At 49.2% G+C, this 16579-nt stretch overlaps 1 protein-coding gene across 2 annotated transcripts in view; it reads left to right on the forward strand.

The window, feature by feature from the left end:
* The first annotated feature begins 861 nt into the window (after window positions 1-861).
* Window positions 862-16579, forward strand: part of Slc24a4 (solute carrier family 24 (sodium/potassium/calcium exchanger), member 4) — a 138407-nt gene continuing 122689 nt past the window's right edge. For both annotated transcript variants that reach the window (NM_172152.3, NM_001362345.1), the window contains exons 1-2: window positions 862-1654; window positions 3646-3756. In NM_172152.3, coding sequence (NP_742164.2) covers window positions 1525-1654; window positions 3646-3756 — 241 coding nt within the window. In that variant the 5' untranslated portion in view covers window positions 862-1524. The remainder of the gene's footprint in view (window positions 1655-3645; window positions 3757-16579) is intronic.

Raw genomic sequence — 16579 nt, forward strand, 5'->3', positions numbered from 1 at the left:
TTTTAAGAGGAGTTAACCCCTAAATCAGCACAGGATAGAAAACCGACAGGGAAGTCTGAGTTAGAGATCCTTCCTGATAGAGGTCCCCTCCACTTATTTGCGTCTGGATGACACCTCCACTGCTCTTCGGAAATTTCACTGCGCCCACATTTTAAAAGCGGCTTACACTAGAGAGCCGAAAGTAAGAGAGGTGGAAAAACAAACCCAAACCAGAAAGCCTTGCGAAGCTGTGAGGTTGCAAAACATCAAAAGCTCCCAACTGTTGGCAGCAGAGCCGCAGAACTGCGGGGTTTCTCCCTCTGTCAGATTACCAGCATTTCGTAGGTCGGTGTTGCGCCCCCGCCACACAGGTCCCTAGGTTACCCAGAGAGCCTGGCAGGAACTGGTCCCGGCGGGCGTCGGTTGGCTTGGTGCAAGCCTGTTTCTTAGCACTGAGCTAGCAATTAAGCTACTTGTGCATTGGAGACCTCCGGGTGGTAGTGGTGACCGCCTTGGGTCGCTGCGGGGGGTAGGGGGTCTCGGGGAGCCAGGACCCGTGTGAGAGCCCTACAGAAACCCTGGTTCTGAGAGTCCTTGGTGATGCCATAACCTGTTCCACCTTATAGCAATCACAAGAAGCTGAGGACTCATTTTGGCTCCGTAGGGTTAGAGAGAGAGAGAGGAAGGGGTTTGGAGGGAGGCAAGGAAAGGGGATTATATTGGTCAGTAGTTGAGCCTCTCTTGGGGGAAGGGAGAAGCGCACTGGGCGAGCGCCCTAGGGGAGGTGTACACGTGCAGGGGAGGGGGGGGGGATGAGAGGCGGGCAGGCGGGAGGGGAGGAGTAGGGAGGCGAGAGCAGCTTGCGGGAGGCGCCACGGCCTCGCAGACACAGGCTCTGGCCGCCTAAGAGCCAGAGAGAAAGTTCCCGGGACAGTTCGCCCGCGGGAGGGCCCAAACTGCGGCCACTGGCCGAGAGGGTCTTGAGTTCTGAGAGTGCTGCGCGCGGTCCTTCTGCACGCACTTAGCTGCCAGGGCCCTGCTTTCCGAGAGAAGCAGAGGAGCCTCGCAGGCGGGCAGCCGGGGCGGCCGGGGCTAAACTTGGACGAGGAGGATGCTGCGAGTGGGCGCGGCGGCGCGGGGCGCGGGGGCGCTCGCCAAGCACTGATTGCTCCCGGCGGACTCCGAGCGCGCTGAAGAGCAGTGGGCAGGTAGCGGCTCCAAGCGCCCGGACTGCGCCAAGCCGACAAGCAGGGCCGCCAGCGCCACCGTGCAGGCGTCGTCTCCTCGCCACGGAGTCATGGTGCGAGCAGCGCGCACGCCCCGCGCGGAACTCTGAGCTCCGGCCGTGCATTGCTCCCCCTCCTCTGGTATTCCCATCCGATCTCCCCGTGACTGCCTTGTTCGCGGACCATGAAGCTATCTCCCAGAGCCCCTTGCCTCTGAGCTACGCATCGCCCCGCTGCAGCCCCAACGCCGCTGGGCCACAGACAGCGCTCCAACCCTTGAAGCTCGGGATCTTCTTCCAGGGGCGCGGGGCGTACGGAGATGGCTCTCCGTGGACTCATCCGGCAGAGCAAAGTTCGCCGGAGGCGAGAGATGCTGCCGCAGCAAGTTGGCTTCGTGTGCGCTGTGCTGGCCCTGGTGTGCTGTGCCTCCGGCCTCTTTGGAAGCTTGGGTAGGTGTGGGAAAGGATGTTTTCCGCTGGAGGAGTTGGGGGGCTTGAGCTCTGACAGCTCCAGCTTCTTCTCTGTCAGATTGGTCCCCAGGGTTTTCCCTTCCCGCTCAGCGGGCAGTGCTCACCCAGGAGTGCTGAGCCTCGAGCTGGACTGTGGCGACGTTCTGCCGAACTGCTCAAGCTCCCTGGGGGTTCCGGACGTAGTTGTAGGTGTGCTATTGGGATCAAAGCCTGCACCACCTCTGTCCCTGGAGTGTGCGGGTAATGGGCAACTCATGGCAGCCCAGGGGTAGAGTCTCCCGCTTTAGGATGTGTGAAACTGAGCAGCCCCCTTTTCTGTTCTGCAAAGCTGTGCTCCATCCCTCAGAGACCCAAATTCTCAGGCTTAGTCTCTGCTCTCCTCCTTGCACCTGCTCTGATCCAAATGCTTGGTCTTCCCCAAACCTAAACGGAGCGGGGGCAGTCTGTCCCCGTGGGAGATTGCTGCCATGTTCCAGCATCCCTTCACTCAACTCTGCTTAATCCCCACGGAGAGGGAGGGCTGGCGTGCATAGCCATGATCCACGCTCCTCCAAGCAGAAGGCGACCTGGGAGTCTGTTAAGACATGCAAATTTCAGACGGAGTGGGGAAAGAGAAGAAACTTATGAAATATTTATTTCGGGGTGATTTGGGCTCGTGTTTAGCCTTTAAAGAATGTTTAGTGCCTAGATATTTCAGAACTAGTGCTGTTAACATTTGGGGTGACACCCCCCCCCCCCGTGAAATAAATGTTGTTAACCTAGCCAGAGGCACAGGAGGAGGGCATCTTTTTTGAGTGGTTAGTGAGGCCATTAACATAGTATCTTGGGATCATTAAGAGATCGGTACAGCGACGTTAAAAACAAGTGAAACCTGGTTAAATTTTTAAACAGAAAAAGAGACATCACTCTCTTTCAATACCCAGACTGTGATTTGGGGGGGTAGAAGGCTAGAGAGTGGCTCGTTTCTAAAGAAGTCCAGAAAGTTTATTTCTAACACCTTCATACCCAATGCTTTGCAATTGGACAATTAAACACAAGAAACGACAAAATGTCTAGAGGAGCTGCGAGAGTTAGGCGTTCTGGAGGATGTATCGCTACCTAGCTGAAACATCTGGACAGGTAAAGAGTTGAGGTGTAGTCTGAAAGCCAGAGCTATTTTTATGTGCTAGATCAGGAGTTAGCTTCCCGTGCTACCATCTCTGTTCAGGGGCATCCATGCCTTCTCTGATATGGCTCTGTGTGACCCCTTGGACCATAGCATGATGACCCGGGAGCTTGATACTATAGACTCTCAATCTCTGCCTTGGACCTACTGAATCAGAGTTCCATTTCGAGCAGATCCCTGGGTGATGTGTTTACACACGGAGCCATGTACCATCAGCTGGCTGAGCACACACATTTAAGCATCCAATTGTGGGGACCACCTGAGCAAGTTCACTGAGAAAGTATTTAGTGCTCCTAATGTAATCTTTTGTTGTGTGGAGGTGGAGAGGTGGAGGGAGCTGAGACCAGCTCAATCTCGTCCAAGGTCGGATCACAAAGTGACCCATGTGAGACTAGAAACACAGGATTAGATGCAGGAAGCAGGATAGTGTTTGTAAGCAGGTGATAGCATGCTGCCAATGACTGTAGCACTCACTACAGGTGGCTCTAAGTAGCCAACCCCCGAGGCTGGAGCGATGTCTCGAGGTTAAGAGCCTGTACTGCTCTTCCAGAAGACTTGAGGTCAATTCCTGGCACCCTCTTCAGGACCCTCACTAGCACCTGTAACTCCAGGCAGATCTGACTCCTTTGGCCTCTGCAGACACCTGCGCTCATGTGCATCTCCCCCACCCCCACATTTAAAGAAAAATAATAAAAATAAGTACCCAACGTCTGTGCCCGACCCAGCTAGATGCACAGGGGTAAAGTTGTTTAAAAAATGACAGGGACCTGATGATATCTGTGACTTGTTTTCTTTTCCAATCCAGGCCACAAAACAGCTTCTGCTGGCAAACATGTTCTGCTGGACACGTGGCGAAATAGAAAATTGATGGCACCAATCAATGGGACTCCGCTGGCTAAGAACTGCACAGATCCTGGTAAGGCGCGCTATCCCCTTCCCTGCAGCCGTTTAACCCCAGCCTGGGCTTGATGCCTACGTGGACAGATCCAGACAATGCTGGGAAAGACGGTCTTAGGAACCTGAGTGAGAAAAGGGAGCTGCATGGTGCTGAAATGAAACCTATAGACTTTTGTCAGCCACGCTGCTAAGCAACACGAGAGCTTTCTTTATCCAGCAACTACGAAGGTCACATTCGAGAGTCTAAAAATGTTATCTTTTGTTCTAAAGGCATTATATCTCCCCTGCTCTCTTGGCTTTGCCCTGGTGTCTGTCATGTCTCCCTTTGCTCGCCATGTGCATTTGATGGTTCCCTTGGGACAATGAATCCATAGCTCATGGTGCGTTTCTTCATGAGATGACCTACCAGGGTGGGAGCACTCCAGGCCACTGAAGGGAGGACTCTGGGCTAGTTGCTAGGCCCTTCCTCTCTAATGGAAGTTCTTGGGTAGTTGGGTTGTGCTTGTCCTGGGAAGCTCTTTTAATGTTTCTCGCTGAGGTGTCTGGGGTGGTAGGGTCCCAGGGGTATCATCTGATCTATTCTGCTGCAGGCAGACTTCACTTAAACCAGTAAACCAGTCCTCAGGAGGAGGGAGTGTACCTGGTGGCAGAGACATATGACTGTTGCTCAGGCCTCTCACAGGAGAGGTCTTTGTGAAGTGAATACAGTAGGGTGAAGAGTTCAGAAGCCCTGAGGGAGGTAGGAGACTTTGTTATAGGTGGCTTTTCTACTGAGTTGCTGGGTACATCATGCAGTTTTCTGGGATTTCTAACCTACGACGTGGGCAGAATGGTGCTTACCCACTCTGGGTTGTTGAAGAATCTGTCAAGGCTCTGCAAAGGGCTGTGTGTAGGAGATGGAACCACCGGGCAAAGGAGTAGGCTTGGGTGCAGAGCTCCAGGCTTCTGATGTCAGCCTCTGCAAGGCAGTGTCTTTTTAGGTTAGGAAAGATGGAGACACAAGATGCTCAAAGCCACACAGCTCGTTAGTAGCGACTCTGGCTTCAGAACCCAGGTCTGCGTGCCTAGTCTGTGTGTTGGGTTCAATGTGCTCTGCTCTCGGAGACAGTGCTTCTCAGCCTGTGGGTCGAGACTCCTTTAGGGATTGAATGACCCTTTCACAAGGGTCACCTAAGACGGTCAGAAAACTCAGATATTTGCATCACAGTTCATGACAGTATCAAAATTACAGCTACAAAGTATCAATGAAAATAACTATGGTTGGGAGTCACCACAACGTGAGGAACCCTATTAAAGGGGCGCAGGGTTAGGAGGGTTGAGAACCACTGCTCTAAGCTATCTTTCTGTTTTCAACACCATGAACTTCTCTTTCTCCGGAGGCCTCCTAGAAGGACTTTGTAGTATGAAGGGACAGTGAGGACTTTCAAAGCAGCATTTGTAGGTCCCACTGAGCCTGGACATCTATTTCTGAATCATCCCATCATCTTGGCAATCCCACAGTCAATGGTACCATGCTGTTGTTAACATCCTCAACACATCTTTTTTATTTTTTGTTCAGGTACTTCCCTGCCTCCAGAAAAGGGACGTTTACTCAATCATGAACAATCTCAATCTCCCACAGGGATAGAACACAGTGCTTTGTCTACTTGTGGAGAGGGAAATGAGAGAAACCATCCATGTCTTTAGTAGTAATTAACACTCAAATTACACTTTGTGCTGACTGTATCCATAGTGGGCCTAACGACAGTAGGGTCTCAGTGAATGGGATGGTGTAATAGAAGCACGTCTTGACACACGGGAGTTGTTGTGGTGTTCTGCAAAGATGGGGACATAAAGGCCAGTTCAGTGGCTCCTGAAGGTCTCACCTCGGAGTTAACTGAGTTCTGGTGCTGTCTAAGCTACTCTCTTATTGCTATGGCAAAGCATCACAGCCAGGGCAACTTAGAAAAGAAAGCGTTTAGTTGGGGTTACAGTTTCAAAGGGTCCATGACAGTGGAGCAGAGGGATGGCAGTAGGAGCAGCGGAGAGCTCACGTTGATCCACAAGCAGGAGACACACACAGGGAGTGGGGAGGTAACGGCATGAATGGCATGAATCTTTTGAAATCTCAAGTCCAGCTCATGACAATACCTTCTTCAGAAGGCGACATCGCCTAAATCTTCCCAAATAGTTCTACTAGTGTGGGGACCAAGTATTTAAACACTGAATGAATGAGCCATTCTCAGTCAAACTACCCCAAGGGCTATGCCCTTCCCATTTCCACCCCCATATCTTCCAAGGTCAGATGCAGAGTCCCTTCTTCCTTCCTCTCTCTCTCTCTCTCTCTCTCTCTCTTTCTCTCTCTCTCCCTCTCTCTCTCTGTCTCTCCTTAGCAAGCAGTTGCTATTGCACACAGACTGTGGAATCCAAGCAGGTTACAAGAAGCAGCGTCTGCCATTAAGTAGCTCACAGCCAAGTAGAATGGGCAAGATCTTAACCCAGAAAAGCCATATAACAGTGAAGGATCACAGAGGTTGCAGTCAATACTGTAGGAGACACTTCCTTTTTGGTGTATACAGGAGGAGCTGACCTGCTAGAGTTCTGTGTAGTCATGGGTATAGATGAGGTTGGCTTTTGTTTCAATGACAGAAACCTTCCCAACTGAGTTTAGCAAACAAGGAAAAATGATTAGCTTGGTAACTGTAAGAGTGGGCTCAGAGGTTAAAAGGTGTCTATAACTCAGCTTTGCCCAGTCTCTAGGACTCAGTTGTGTTCTAGCATGGGAAGATGGTCACCAAAAGGCCACTTTTTCTTATGTGAATTGATGTTTTGCCTACAAGTGTGTCTGTGTGAAGATATTGGATCCCCTGCAATTGGAGTTACAGACAGTTGTGAGCTGCCATGTGGGTGCTGGGAATTGAACCCAAGTTCTTTGGAAGAGCAGCCAGGGCTCTTAACCACTGAGCCATCTCTGCAGCCTCAAAGCTACTCTTATGTCCTTGCAGGCTCTGATTGTTGCAAAGAGTGTATCTGAATCTTCAGACATGTTCTGTTGGCTTGGAATTACTTGGCCTCATGATGACCCTAAGTTAACTATATGGGCCAAATGAGGGTTGGGTGCTGGATTGTTTTAGGCATCTGGAGCGAGCAAACAAAGCTGCTTCCTCAACCTCCACCTGGGAGTCAGTATACACCTGGGAGTCAGTGTGCACCTGGGAGTCAGTGTGCACCTGGGAGTCAGTGTGCACCTGGGAGTCAGTGTGCACCTGATGGTCAGTGTGCACCTGGGAGTCAGTGTGCACCTGATGGTCAGTGTGTACCTGGGGGTCAGTGTGCACCTGGCGGTCAGTGTGTACCTGGGGTGTCAGTGTGCACCTGGGGGTCAGTGTATACCTGGGGGTCAGTGTATACCTGGGGGTCAGTGTGCACCTGGGGGGTCAGTGTGCACCTGATGGTCAGTGTGCACCTGGGGGTCAGTGTGAACCTGGGGGTCAGTGTGGCTGGGTACCTGAGGGCTAGTGTTGCTAGAATCTATGTGGTCCAACACCTGGGTGTAAGTGTGGCTGGCACCTATCGGTCAGTGTAACAGGACACCTAGGGGGCAGATCCTGGGCTGCCGCTAGGATAAATGTGGACTGGAGTTCCAGGTTAGAAGTTCAGAAGTGTGGCAGAATCCATGCATAAGAGATATTTGCAAGAGGAAGTCAGAGTTGTTTCTACCAAGGCTGGGGCCCAGAACTTCATAGTGGGCCATCACCATGAGTCTACTAGGAATATAGTCTCGTTCTCTCTCCTATTAGAATGGAATCTGCATCCTAACAAGGTCCCCAGTGAGTTGTGTATACACCAAATGCCAGTGGGCCCTGCCCTAGAGTGTTGCTGGACACTTTCAGGTAGGCAGTTGACCAGTGTTCGAATGTTAGGCTAAAGGTGTAGAGTATTTGCCAATCATGAACAAGGCTCTGCCTTTAATCATCCTAGCACTGAAAAATCCCTTGTGAATGTTTAATAAAAGTTAAGACTTGGTTCAACATAGTAATTTTCCAAAGTATTTGTTTATTTATTTCACACATAGGGAAAAAACAATTACTTAATTTTGGCCAATGATGGCTATAGAAAAATCATAATTTTCCTTCGGAGACTTGAAGGCATGATCTGGACTCCAGGCCTTAGATATTTCTCTTCACAGTCTAGACAGTGGTTCTCAACCTTCCTGTGACCCTTTTAATACAGGTCCTCATGTTGTGGTGCCCCCCAACCATAAGATTGTGTTTGTTGCTACTTCAAAACTGTAATTTTACTGTTAACAATTTTTTTATGTTATTACAATTATGAATTGTGATGTAAATATCTGTATTTCCTATGTCCTTAGGTGACCCTGTGCAAGGGTCATTTGACACCCCCCCCAAAGGGGTTGTGGCTCCTAGGTTGAGATTCCATGTCTCTATAGAGCAAGCAATACAGAAAGCAGGAGGTTTGGTGTAGCCAAAACCCATGCAACAATAATGAATGGCAGGAACCCTGAGTCTTTCACTGGCTGCTATAACAAATTACCTCAGGCTATGTGGCTAAAAAGATGCTTTCTCACAGATCTGGACATTGGAAAGTTAAAGATGAAGTTGCTGATTTTTTTGGTGTTTGGTGATGACTGTCTGCCTTAGAGAGCGCTGCCTTTGTGTGGCATGCTCCTATGATAGTGAGAAAACATAATTATGCTTCCTTCTCTTTCCCCACCTCCTCTTACTCTTTTTCCTCTTTCTCCTCCTCCTCTTACTCTTTTTCCTCTTTCTCCTCCTCCTCCTCCTCTTCCTCCTCTTTCTCCTCTTTTTTTCTCCTATCCCTCGACCCTCTCCCCTTCTTCTAATTAAGGGCACTAATCCATTATAGGAACTCTTTCCCTCTTCCTCTTCCTCCTCTTTCTTCTCTTCTTTCTCCTCTTCCTCCTCTCCCACCCCTCTTCTTATTAAGGACACTAATCCGTTACAGGAACCCCACCATCATAGTCTCCTTTAACCCTAATCTCCATCTCACACACCCAAAGGCCTCCAAATACTCTCTTCTAGAAGGTTGTGTCTTCAACATAAGGATTGGGACCATGGAGCCCGTTCAGTCCACAGAGGGAACCAGCAAGTTCCCAGGCCTGTCTTGGTGGTAGCACCTGGAGTGTTTAAGGATGGCTCTTCTCAAGCCTGGCCTGCAGGAAGAGACACTTCCTGGGGAATGCAGTTGCCAAGGCCTGAACTGGAAATCAGGACCAGTGATAGTTGCATTGCATGGGCAACTTTTAAGGCTTCTGGCCATCATGACCTCTCTGTCCTTATCTCTCATGGATTTCTGCTCATCACTGCAACATCCTAAAGGTTGCCCCTGTCTACCCAATCCTAGTAGACCCCCCAAACCAGTGGCTGTCACAGTGTTTTGTTCCAGCCCCTCACAAGTGTCCATTCTTCTGCCCACTGTCACATTGCTCACTGCTCTGGAGCATATCCAGAGAAAGCCTAGTTTGTCATCTGAAGCCACCGTGTGCATTTCAGCTTTCCCATTTGTGACATGGGATGCAGGGGTGATAACTACATCTGGTTCACAGGCTTACTAGGATAATACACATTACCACACATCAGCCCTTAACCTGGTGTTTGGCACGTAAGACATCCTCTACCCTGTGTCATAGGACAGTTACACACATAGGTTTCATCCAATGCCTCTGGTGATGAGACAGAGCTGGGGCGTCACAAGCACTGGGCAGCCATTTGTTGATGGAGCTGATCCTCTCGTGAAAGCAAACATTTCTTAGTTTGCTGTATCTTTATCTTTGAGGATTTAGAATTCTGCAGACAGTCTATCTTAGAACATTTTTACATAGAAAAATGTTTACTTCCTACATTGGTTTGGGTGTTGTTTGTTTGTTTGTTTTTATTTTAAACAGTGCTGAGCGAGGCTTCTCCTGTCCTTATCCCCACCCAACCCCACATTTAAGTTTGAGTGAGTGTCTCTTCTTTTTGGCTCTGTCCCCCTGTAGTTTTCTGGCATCCCGAATCTTTAAAAAGTAGGTGAAGGAGAGAGGAGGTGGATTTGTTGCTGGGGGATTTCAGCCTCCTGTAGAGTTTGCTGTGTTATATTGCGGTTCCCTCTTTGCGTTCTGAAGTGCCTGGTGGCTGTGTCCTTGGGAGGAATGCTGGGAGGAGCAGGCTGAAGATGAAGGGTCTTGTAGCATTTCAGAGGAGCAGAGCAACTGATGCAGGCTTTGAATGGAGAATGCTTTGTGATCCAGTTGCTTTTGTGACTCTGCCCTTGCTTTTTTTTCTGTACTGGGTAGAGGTGGAGGCAGGTGTGAAGGAAAGTATGTGGCAGACTGGGTAAGGACGGGAGGGGCGTGCCAACGGGAGCCAGTACACAGCTGGATCAGGCAGAGATGAAGCCACTGTACAGTATCCCGGCCACAGGTCTCATAGATGCCCCCATGCAGGAATTAAAGGTGCAAAAAGCATGAGAAAGAAAGAAAAGGAAGAAACCAGAACTGCAAAAGGTCCATCAGGATTCTGTGGGGAGTCAAGTACAGGCTACAGGAACAGGGATGTGGTAGAGCCAGCAGTCTGATCACAAAAGGAGGCTAGGAAGACACTCATCTGTCATCTAAACACCCACCTTTTGCTCCTTGAAGGGTGGGATAGGGTCAAATTGGTCCAAGTCTTTGGGAAGCAGATTCTGATGTCATCAGTACCTATGACTCTGCCTGCTGGCATTTGGGCATTTTCTACCTCTCCTACCTGTGAACAAAAAGAGGTTGTGCTGGCTAGTTAGGAAGATTTCCAGAAGCCAGAAAAGGCTTGTGCCTGTGCATCTTGGAGATGGTGGTTTGTATGGTGAAAGCAGACCTAGGGACTGAGTCTCAGCTTACGTCTTACTAGTGATGTGACCTTGAACAAATTATGTAAAGTTTTAAGTTTTCCCTTTTGGAATGAGGATAATAGAAGTTCCTGCCCACCTTACTAGGCTGCTATGAGACTTAAGCCACTTGACAGGTGGAATTTTTAAGTGGTACCTAGCACATGGTAGTGCTGCCCTGGGGTGCCATGTGTTGGACACATTCTGAGTACACTCTGTATTTCTTCTTCTAAGAATTCTTTACAAAGGGGCTATTAATGCTCTTGTTCTGCCGATGAGAAGACCAAAGCCACCCAGAGAACAGAAAAAGAGAGGGGGATATACTCAATATACTCAATAATTATTTTTCTAGAGAAGTTTTAGGTTTATAGAAAAAAATTGAACAAACAACAACAAAATATGGAGAGCCTCTTACCTGGTCCTGGCTCTGCAGCAGTTCACACCTAGCTATTCACACCTAGCTGTAGGGCGTTACATTTGCACACATGAGCTAATATGTGTACATTGTTATTAATCAAAGTCTGCAGTAGACTTCAGCATTCACTTTGTCCTCTCTTTGTGGGTTCTGATAGATGTGGGTCCACCATTACTGATTCTTGCTAAATGATTTGGCTGCCTTAGAAATCCCTCCTGGAACCAGCCTATAAAATGTGGACTGGGAATGTGGCTAAGTTGGTAGAGTGCTTTCCAAGCATGCCTGAGGCCCTGGGTTCCCTTGCTAGTACTGCACAAAACTGAGTGTGGTGGTACGTGGGGCAGGAGCAGCAGCAGATCAGGGTCATGCTTGGTTCTATAGCCCATTGAAGCTAGCCTAGACTATATGGAACCCTGACTTTAAAAAGAAGTTGGGGTGGGAGTGGGGGCTGGAGAGATGTCTCAGCCCTTAAGAGCACTGACTGCTCTTCCAAAGGTCCTGAGTTCAGTTCCCAGCAACCACGTGGTGGCTCCCAACCATCTGTAATGGGATCCAATGCCCTCTTCTGGTGTGTCTGAAGACAGCTACAGTGTACTCATATAAAATAATAAATAAATAAATAAATAAATAAATCTTTAAAAAAGGACTAGGAGAGGGGAGTGTTGAGCCTATATCCTGGGCCTTAGTTTTAGTAAATGGAGGTAGAAAAGAAAAGTTAGGGAGGTGAGCCCATCCCTGCTAGTTGCCCCTCTGAGGGACGAGGCATGTGGGTCCCCGGCAGCCCCAAATGTCAGATTGCTTCTTGGTATTTTTCGAATACTGATTTGTTTGCAATCAAAAAGCAGTTCCCTCCATTATCCAAACTACTGGGGCCATCTGCAAGCAAACCTTTCTCCCTGCTGGGCCATCTCCTGCCCCCTGACATGCAGATCCTTCGTTCTAACCCAACTGTCAGGCCTCCCCGCAATCCAGAGCACGCCCACTCACCCACTTGGCTGGCATCCTGCTCAACTCTGAGAAGTGTTCCTGCCTGGGTTAAAAATGGAAACGATTAAGCACTGCCATGTACTGCCTCGGGTAGGAGCAATCTCGCCGTGCAGTTCTACACGGGAGTCGCAGGCTTAATATGGGACTTTCGTGTTCAATGTGGCCCATTATTGAGGAAGTATTGAAAGATAGCATTTCAAAATTTTCAATGGTCCTTTTTCATAAAAAAAAAAAAAAAGACCAATAACCATGCTGGATTCTTTTAGTGTTTCTCTGGGGGAAAGTTAGGAATATCCTTCTCAGGAAAGGAATGAGAGTCCACAAGGTGTCTGTGGAGGAAGGAATGGAGCTCTCCCTTGGCAGGTCGGATGGTGTCCTGTTGGGTTATGACCCCATAGCTTCCTCTGACACTTCAGTAAAAGGACAGCACCAGCCCTGTACTCAAAGCAAACACAGCACAGCACTCATTTCTAGATGGCCATCTGCCTGCTTGACTCTGTACAGGGTTCTCAGCCCAAAGGTCCTTGCTGCAAAGGGGGAGGGACTTGAAGGAAGGAGCCTGCCCTCAAAGAGATATGGCAGCATGGAAGGACAGCTAAGCAAATGAAAGTCACAGCATCATGTCCATACCTGGAGGAATGCTTACCAGCAAGCCTCACTCCATGGCTGGCCCAGGGGAGAGAGAAAACAAACAGTGGCCAGGAGTGCTGGCACAGTAGTGAGTAATTAGGCTTCAGGGAGTTATCAAGCAGGTGGCGCTTAGTTAAGGTGAGGCCAAAGCAGATGACTTTGATTTTAAGATTTTGTAGCAAAAGGGGTAGGGGTTGGGTATGTATATGCCAATATGCCATGGGGCCGTGATGACGTTGCCTACTGGTTCCCAGCAGCTGTGGAAAGTCAGTTAGAGAGATGCATCCCAGCTCATAGTCTATGCTGGACCCGTGGATGATAGCTCATGGCAGGCTGCAAATGAAATGATACAGGCATTTGCCAGTCTTAGTTCTTCAGCCTTTCAACTCTGGGAGGGCAGGGACCAGATGCAGTTTGCTCTTGCCTCTGAGACTGAGGTATAAGTTCAGCTTAGAGTGCATGGTAACTGGCTGCAGAGGCCCCTTCATGCTGTGCACTGGGGAGCTGTGCTCCACGGACATGGCCTCCCTTTCAACTGTCTCATCTAGCCTGTGGATACCATGGAGTAGTAGGACAGGCACACTCATGAAGGGGAAATTGGGGATTAAGAATACAACTCTAGAGACAAGCCTTCTGGTCTCTAAGCTCCTAGTTCGGAGACCCTGAACTCTAGTTATCTTCTGCCCTGAGGGAAGGGGCAAGGTTGGCTCTGTGTTTGGATGTATTGATATAACCTCAAGTATGGAACCATGACTGGTACACAGAAAGTGGTACACTCTGTGTGTGTGTGTGTGTGTGTGTGTGTCCCTTCCTTACAAGGATGTGAGCACCACATGTGTTCATATGAGAGATGTATAGGCTTCACTTTGAGTTCCACACCCCTATCCCAAATCACAAATACCCTAGTGCTTGCTACAGTCTCTTTGGAGAGTGGAGACGGTTATATTTTGCAGGGATGACCACAAGACAATAGAGACTGCAGCACAATGGTCTTTAGTAGGTCTGTTCTAAATCTGGGACCTTCTATGCGTCACGTGATCCCTGAGGAATGAAACCCGAGCTCAGAGACCATTTGTTAAGCTTTGGCACTGACTGCCCAGATTTTGTAGAGGACACTGGTTATTTGAGCCTTCGATTTCTGGCTGTGAAATGGGCAGAATGCTGGCACAGGGTACCCTCCAGGCTTCTGTGGCCTCAGTGCAAAGCATTGTGTAGATTTGATCATGCTCACTTGCTCAGGGTATTAATGCATCTCTCTCAAGACCATCCTCTTCCCTGCAACAGAGAGAACCAATTATCCGGGATCTCCCAGAATCGACCCCTTTATAACTAGGATTTGGTGCAAATGTGCCGCCTGTGTAAAGCAAAGGTCTCATGTAGAGCTAGCACAGAAGGATAAAGATCATTGAGCTGCACTCGCAGCCTGTAGGATGCTGTATGAGGCCCTATGCAGCCAGCGATAACTCTATAATCCTAAACTTACTTCAAACATTATGAAGGGGTGTGGTGGTGGTAGTGTGTGCATGTATGTGTGTGTGTGCATGGTTCTTGAGTGTGAACTCTATAGGTGATAATGTCAGAAAGTCAGATCCACCTGCTAGACCATCTCTTTGCATCTGTGTCCACTATTGATTAATCTCATCCAAACCACAAATGTCTGACTTTCAGTCATGGGCTCCAGTCCAGGGAGAGCTTGGCAGATCCCACACCAGCTGATTCCGTTCAGTGACATGTGCTTCCTGAGGTCTCTACATGTATGTAAAATTGCCCTGAGGAGGAGGCCCTGGGTCATTTGTTTGGAGTAAGAAGCCAGCTGTGTGTTGCACTATAGCTGTAGGACTCATGTAGACTGGGCCAGTTTCCTAAGTATGGGCCCTGCCTCCAGGGAACATCCATTCCCGTTAAGAGGGTAGAAACCTATGGAACCAACCGGTAATGTGCACAGTGCTACACTCTTGGTGTAGCCCTCAGTGTCAGGGCCATAGAATGCATCGCCTAACAGGAGGAACCGAAGGTGGGGAAGGCAGGTTTTGAAAGTAAGAGGGCAGGCACTGTTCTGAGCACTTGACACATATGCCTTTGTCATTCCTGGTCACACCTGCTGTTGGGTAGTAGGGTGGCATCCTCATTCCCGTTTTCCCAAAGATGTAAGTTAGATACAAGGAGGCTAAATAGCTTCTCCAAGGTCTCTAGCTCAGAGTTGAATCTGAGGATTCTGATCACAGCCCCTTACCATTAGGCTTAAGCTGCTTCCTTTGCCTTGGGTTTAACAAAAGAAAGGGGAGTTGGAACTACTCGGCACTATTGTAAGGAAATCTAGACAAAGATAATAGTCGTGTGTAGGGCACCATTAAGTAGAGCGAGATGTACAGAATCTGTTGGGTGTGTAAGAGGGGAGGTAGATTTGTCAGCTGTACCACGGTGACATCTGTGGTTCATAACACCATCACCCTCTGAGATGGGAGCACAGGAAGTTCCTCCCTCCCTCCTCCCTCCCTCCTCCCTCCCTCCTCCCTCCCTCCTCCCTCCCTCCTCCCTCCCTCCTCCTTTCCTCCTTCCTTCCCTCCTCCCTTCCCTTTCCTTATAGACCTCTCTGTGGGAACCCTAATACACGCTTCATTCTTTAAGTTGTTTTCGTCAGGTATTTGTCACAGTGAAGGTCTTTTCCCCATGCACATTGCCTGAGTTTTACCTTATACTACAAAGTATGCCTCTGACAGATATTCCCTGGGCATCCACGTCAGGACACTGGAACTAAGGAGAGGCATCCTTATCCGCAGGCTGGAAGGATAAGACCAGCCTCTCTTCATTCCCTGCAACCTGGGATGGCACATGAAAGGGTCTGGTGTGGCTGGGAGGTTTCAAAGGGATACAGTGGTTAGCCATCCCTTGCTGCAGATGGGGTGGTGGGACATTCTTTCAGGTGGCTTCTGAAACAAGAAGGCCAGAGAAAACCAAGGGTCAGGGAGATATTTTCATCTGGCTTAGCTTTACCTCCCTGCCTGTCTTCTCTGTTTTCCTCTTCACTGTGACCAATACCAGAGGGAAACAACTGAAAGAACGAAGGGTGTATTGTGGCCCACAGTCTGAGTGCACTGCCCAGCATAGAGGGAAATGTGTAGTGAGAGGAGCCTGCGGCAGCTGGTCATACTGCATCTGGCCCTTGAGGGCTGGTGGTGACTGGTCTTCTATGCTGCCTCTGAGGTTGGGACTCTGCTCGTGACGGGTTTGAAGAGCAGAAAAGATCACTGTTGCCTCCTACAACACTGGGCAGATGGGTGGGAGATTTGAGGATGGTTGAAGTGCCAGTCTCATGAAGCATCATGGAGAAGGGAACATGGGTTGTTCCAACAGTATGCTCCTGCCACGTGGCATTCCCCAGGTGTGAATATCCAGCTTATTATACTTAAAAAAAAAAGTCCTTTTCAAGTGTGGGTTTGTGCACATGAGCACATGTACCCTTGGATCCCTGGGGCATCAGGTCTCCTGAAACTAGAGTTACAGGTGTGTGCTGGGACCTGAACTTGGGTCCCTACAAGAATAGTATGTGCTCTTAACTATGGAGCCATCTCTCCAGACCCACTTACTATACTTTTTGTGCCAGTAGGCTTACTTCCAAACTTATCCCCCTAGACCACTGTGCAGAGAGGTTTTTTGAAGCAATGTTGGAAGCCCTTAAAGCCACAAGGGAAATGATGAATTCCAAACACAACAATGAAAGACCTGTAGCCTTGCTCTGAGGACCTTGGCTATCAGAGTTCTCATCTCCACATCTTCTGCCTCATTCCACCGCATTGCTAAATTATCTAGGGGGGAGCTGGTATGCCTTCTATAGGAGGATCCATCACAAGCTTGTGTTTTGGGGAAAGGTGGCTGCAACCCAGCCTCATTTGTGGGGTCCTGTGCCAGGACCTATTTGGAGATGAACTCCTGAGGACAGGGTTCC

This window comes from Mus musculus, chromosome 12, assembly GCF_000001635.26.
Source record: "Mus musculus strain C57BL/6J chromosome 12, GRCm38.p6 C57BL/6J".
Classification (NCBI taxonomy): domain Eukaryota; kingdom Metazoa; phylum Chordata; class Mammalia; order Rodentia; family Muridae; genus Mus; species Mus musculus.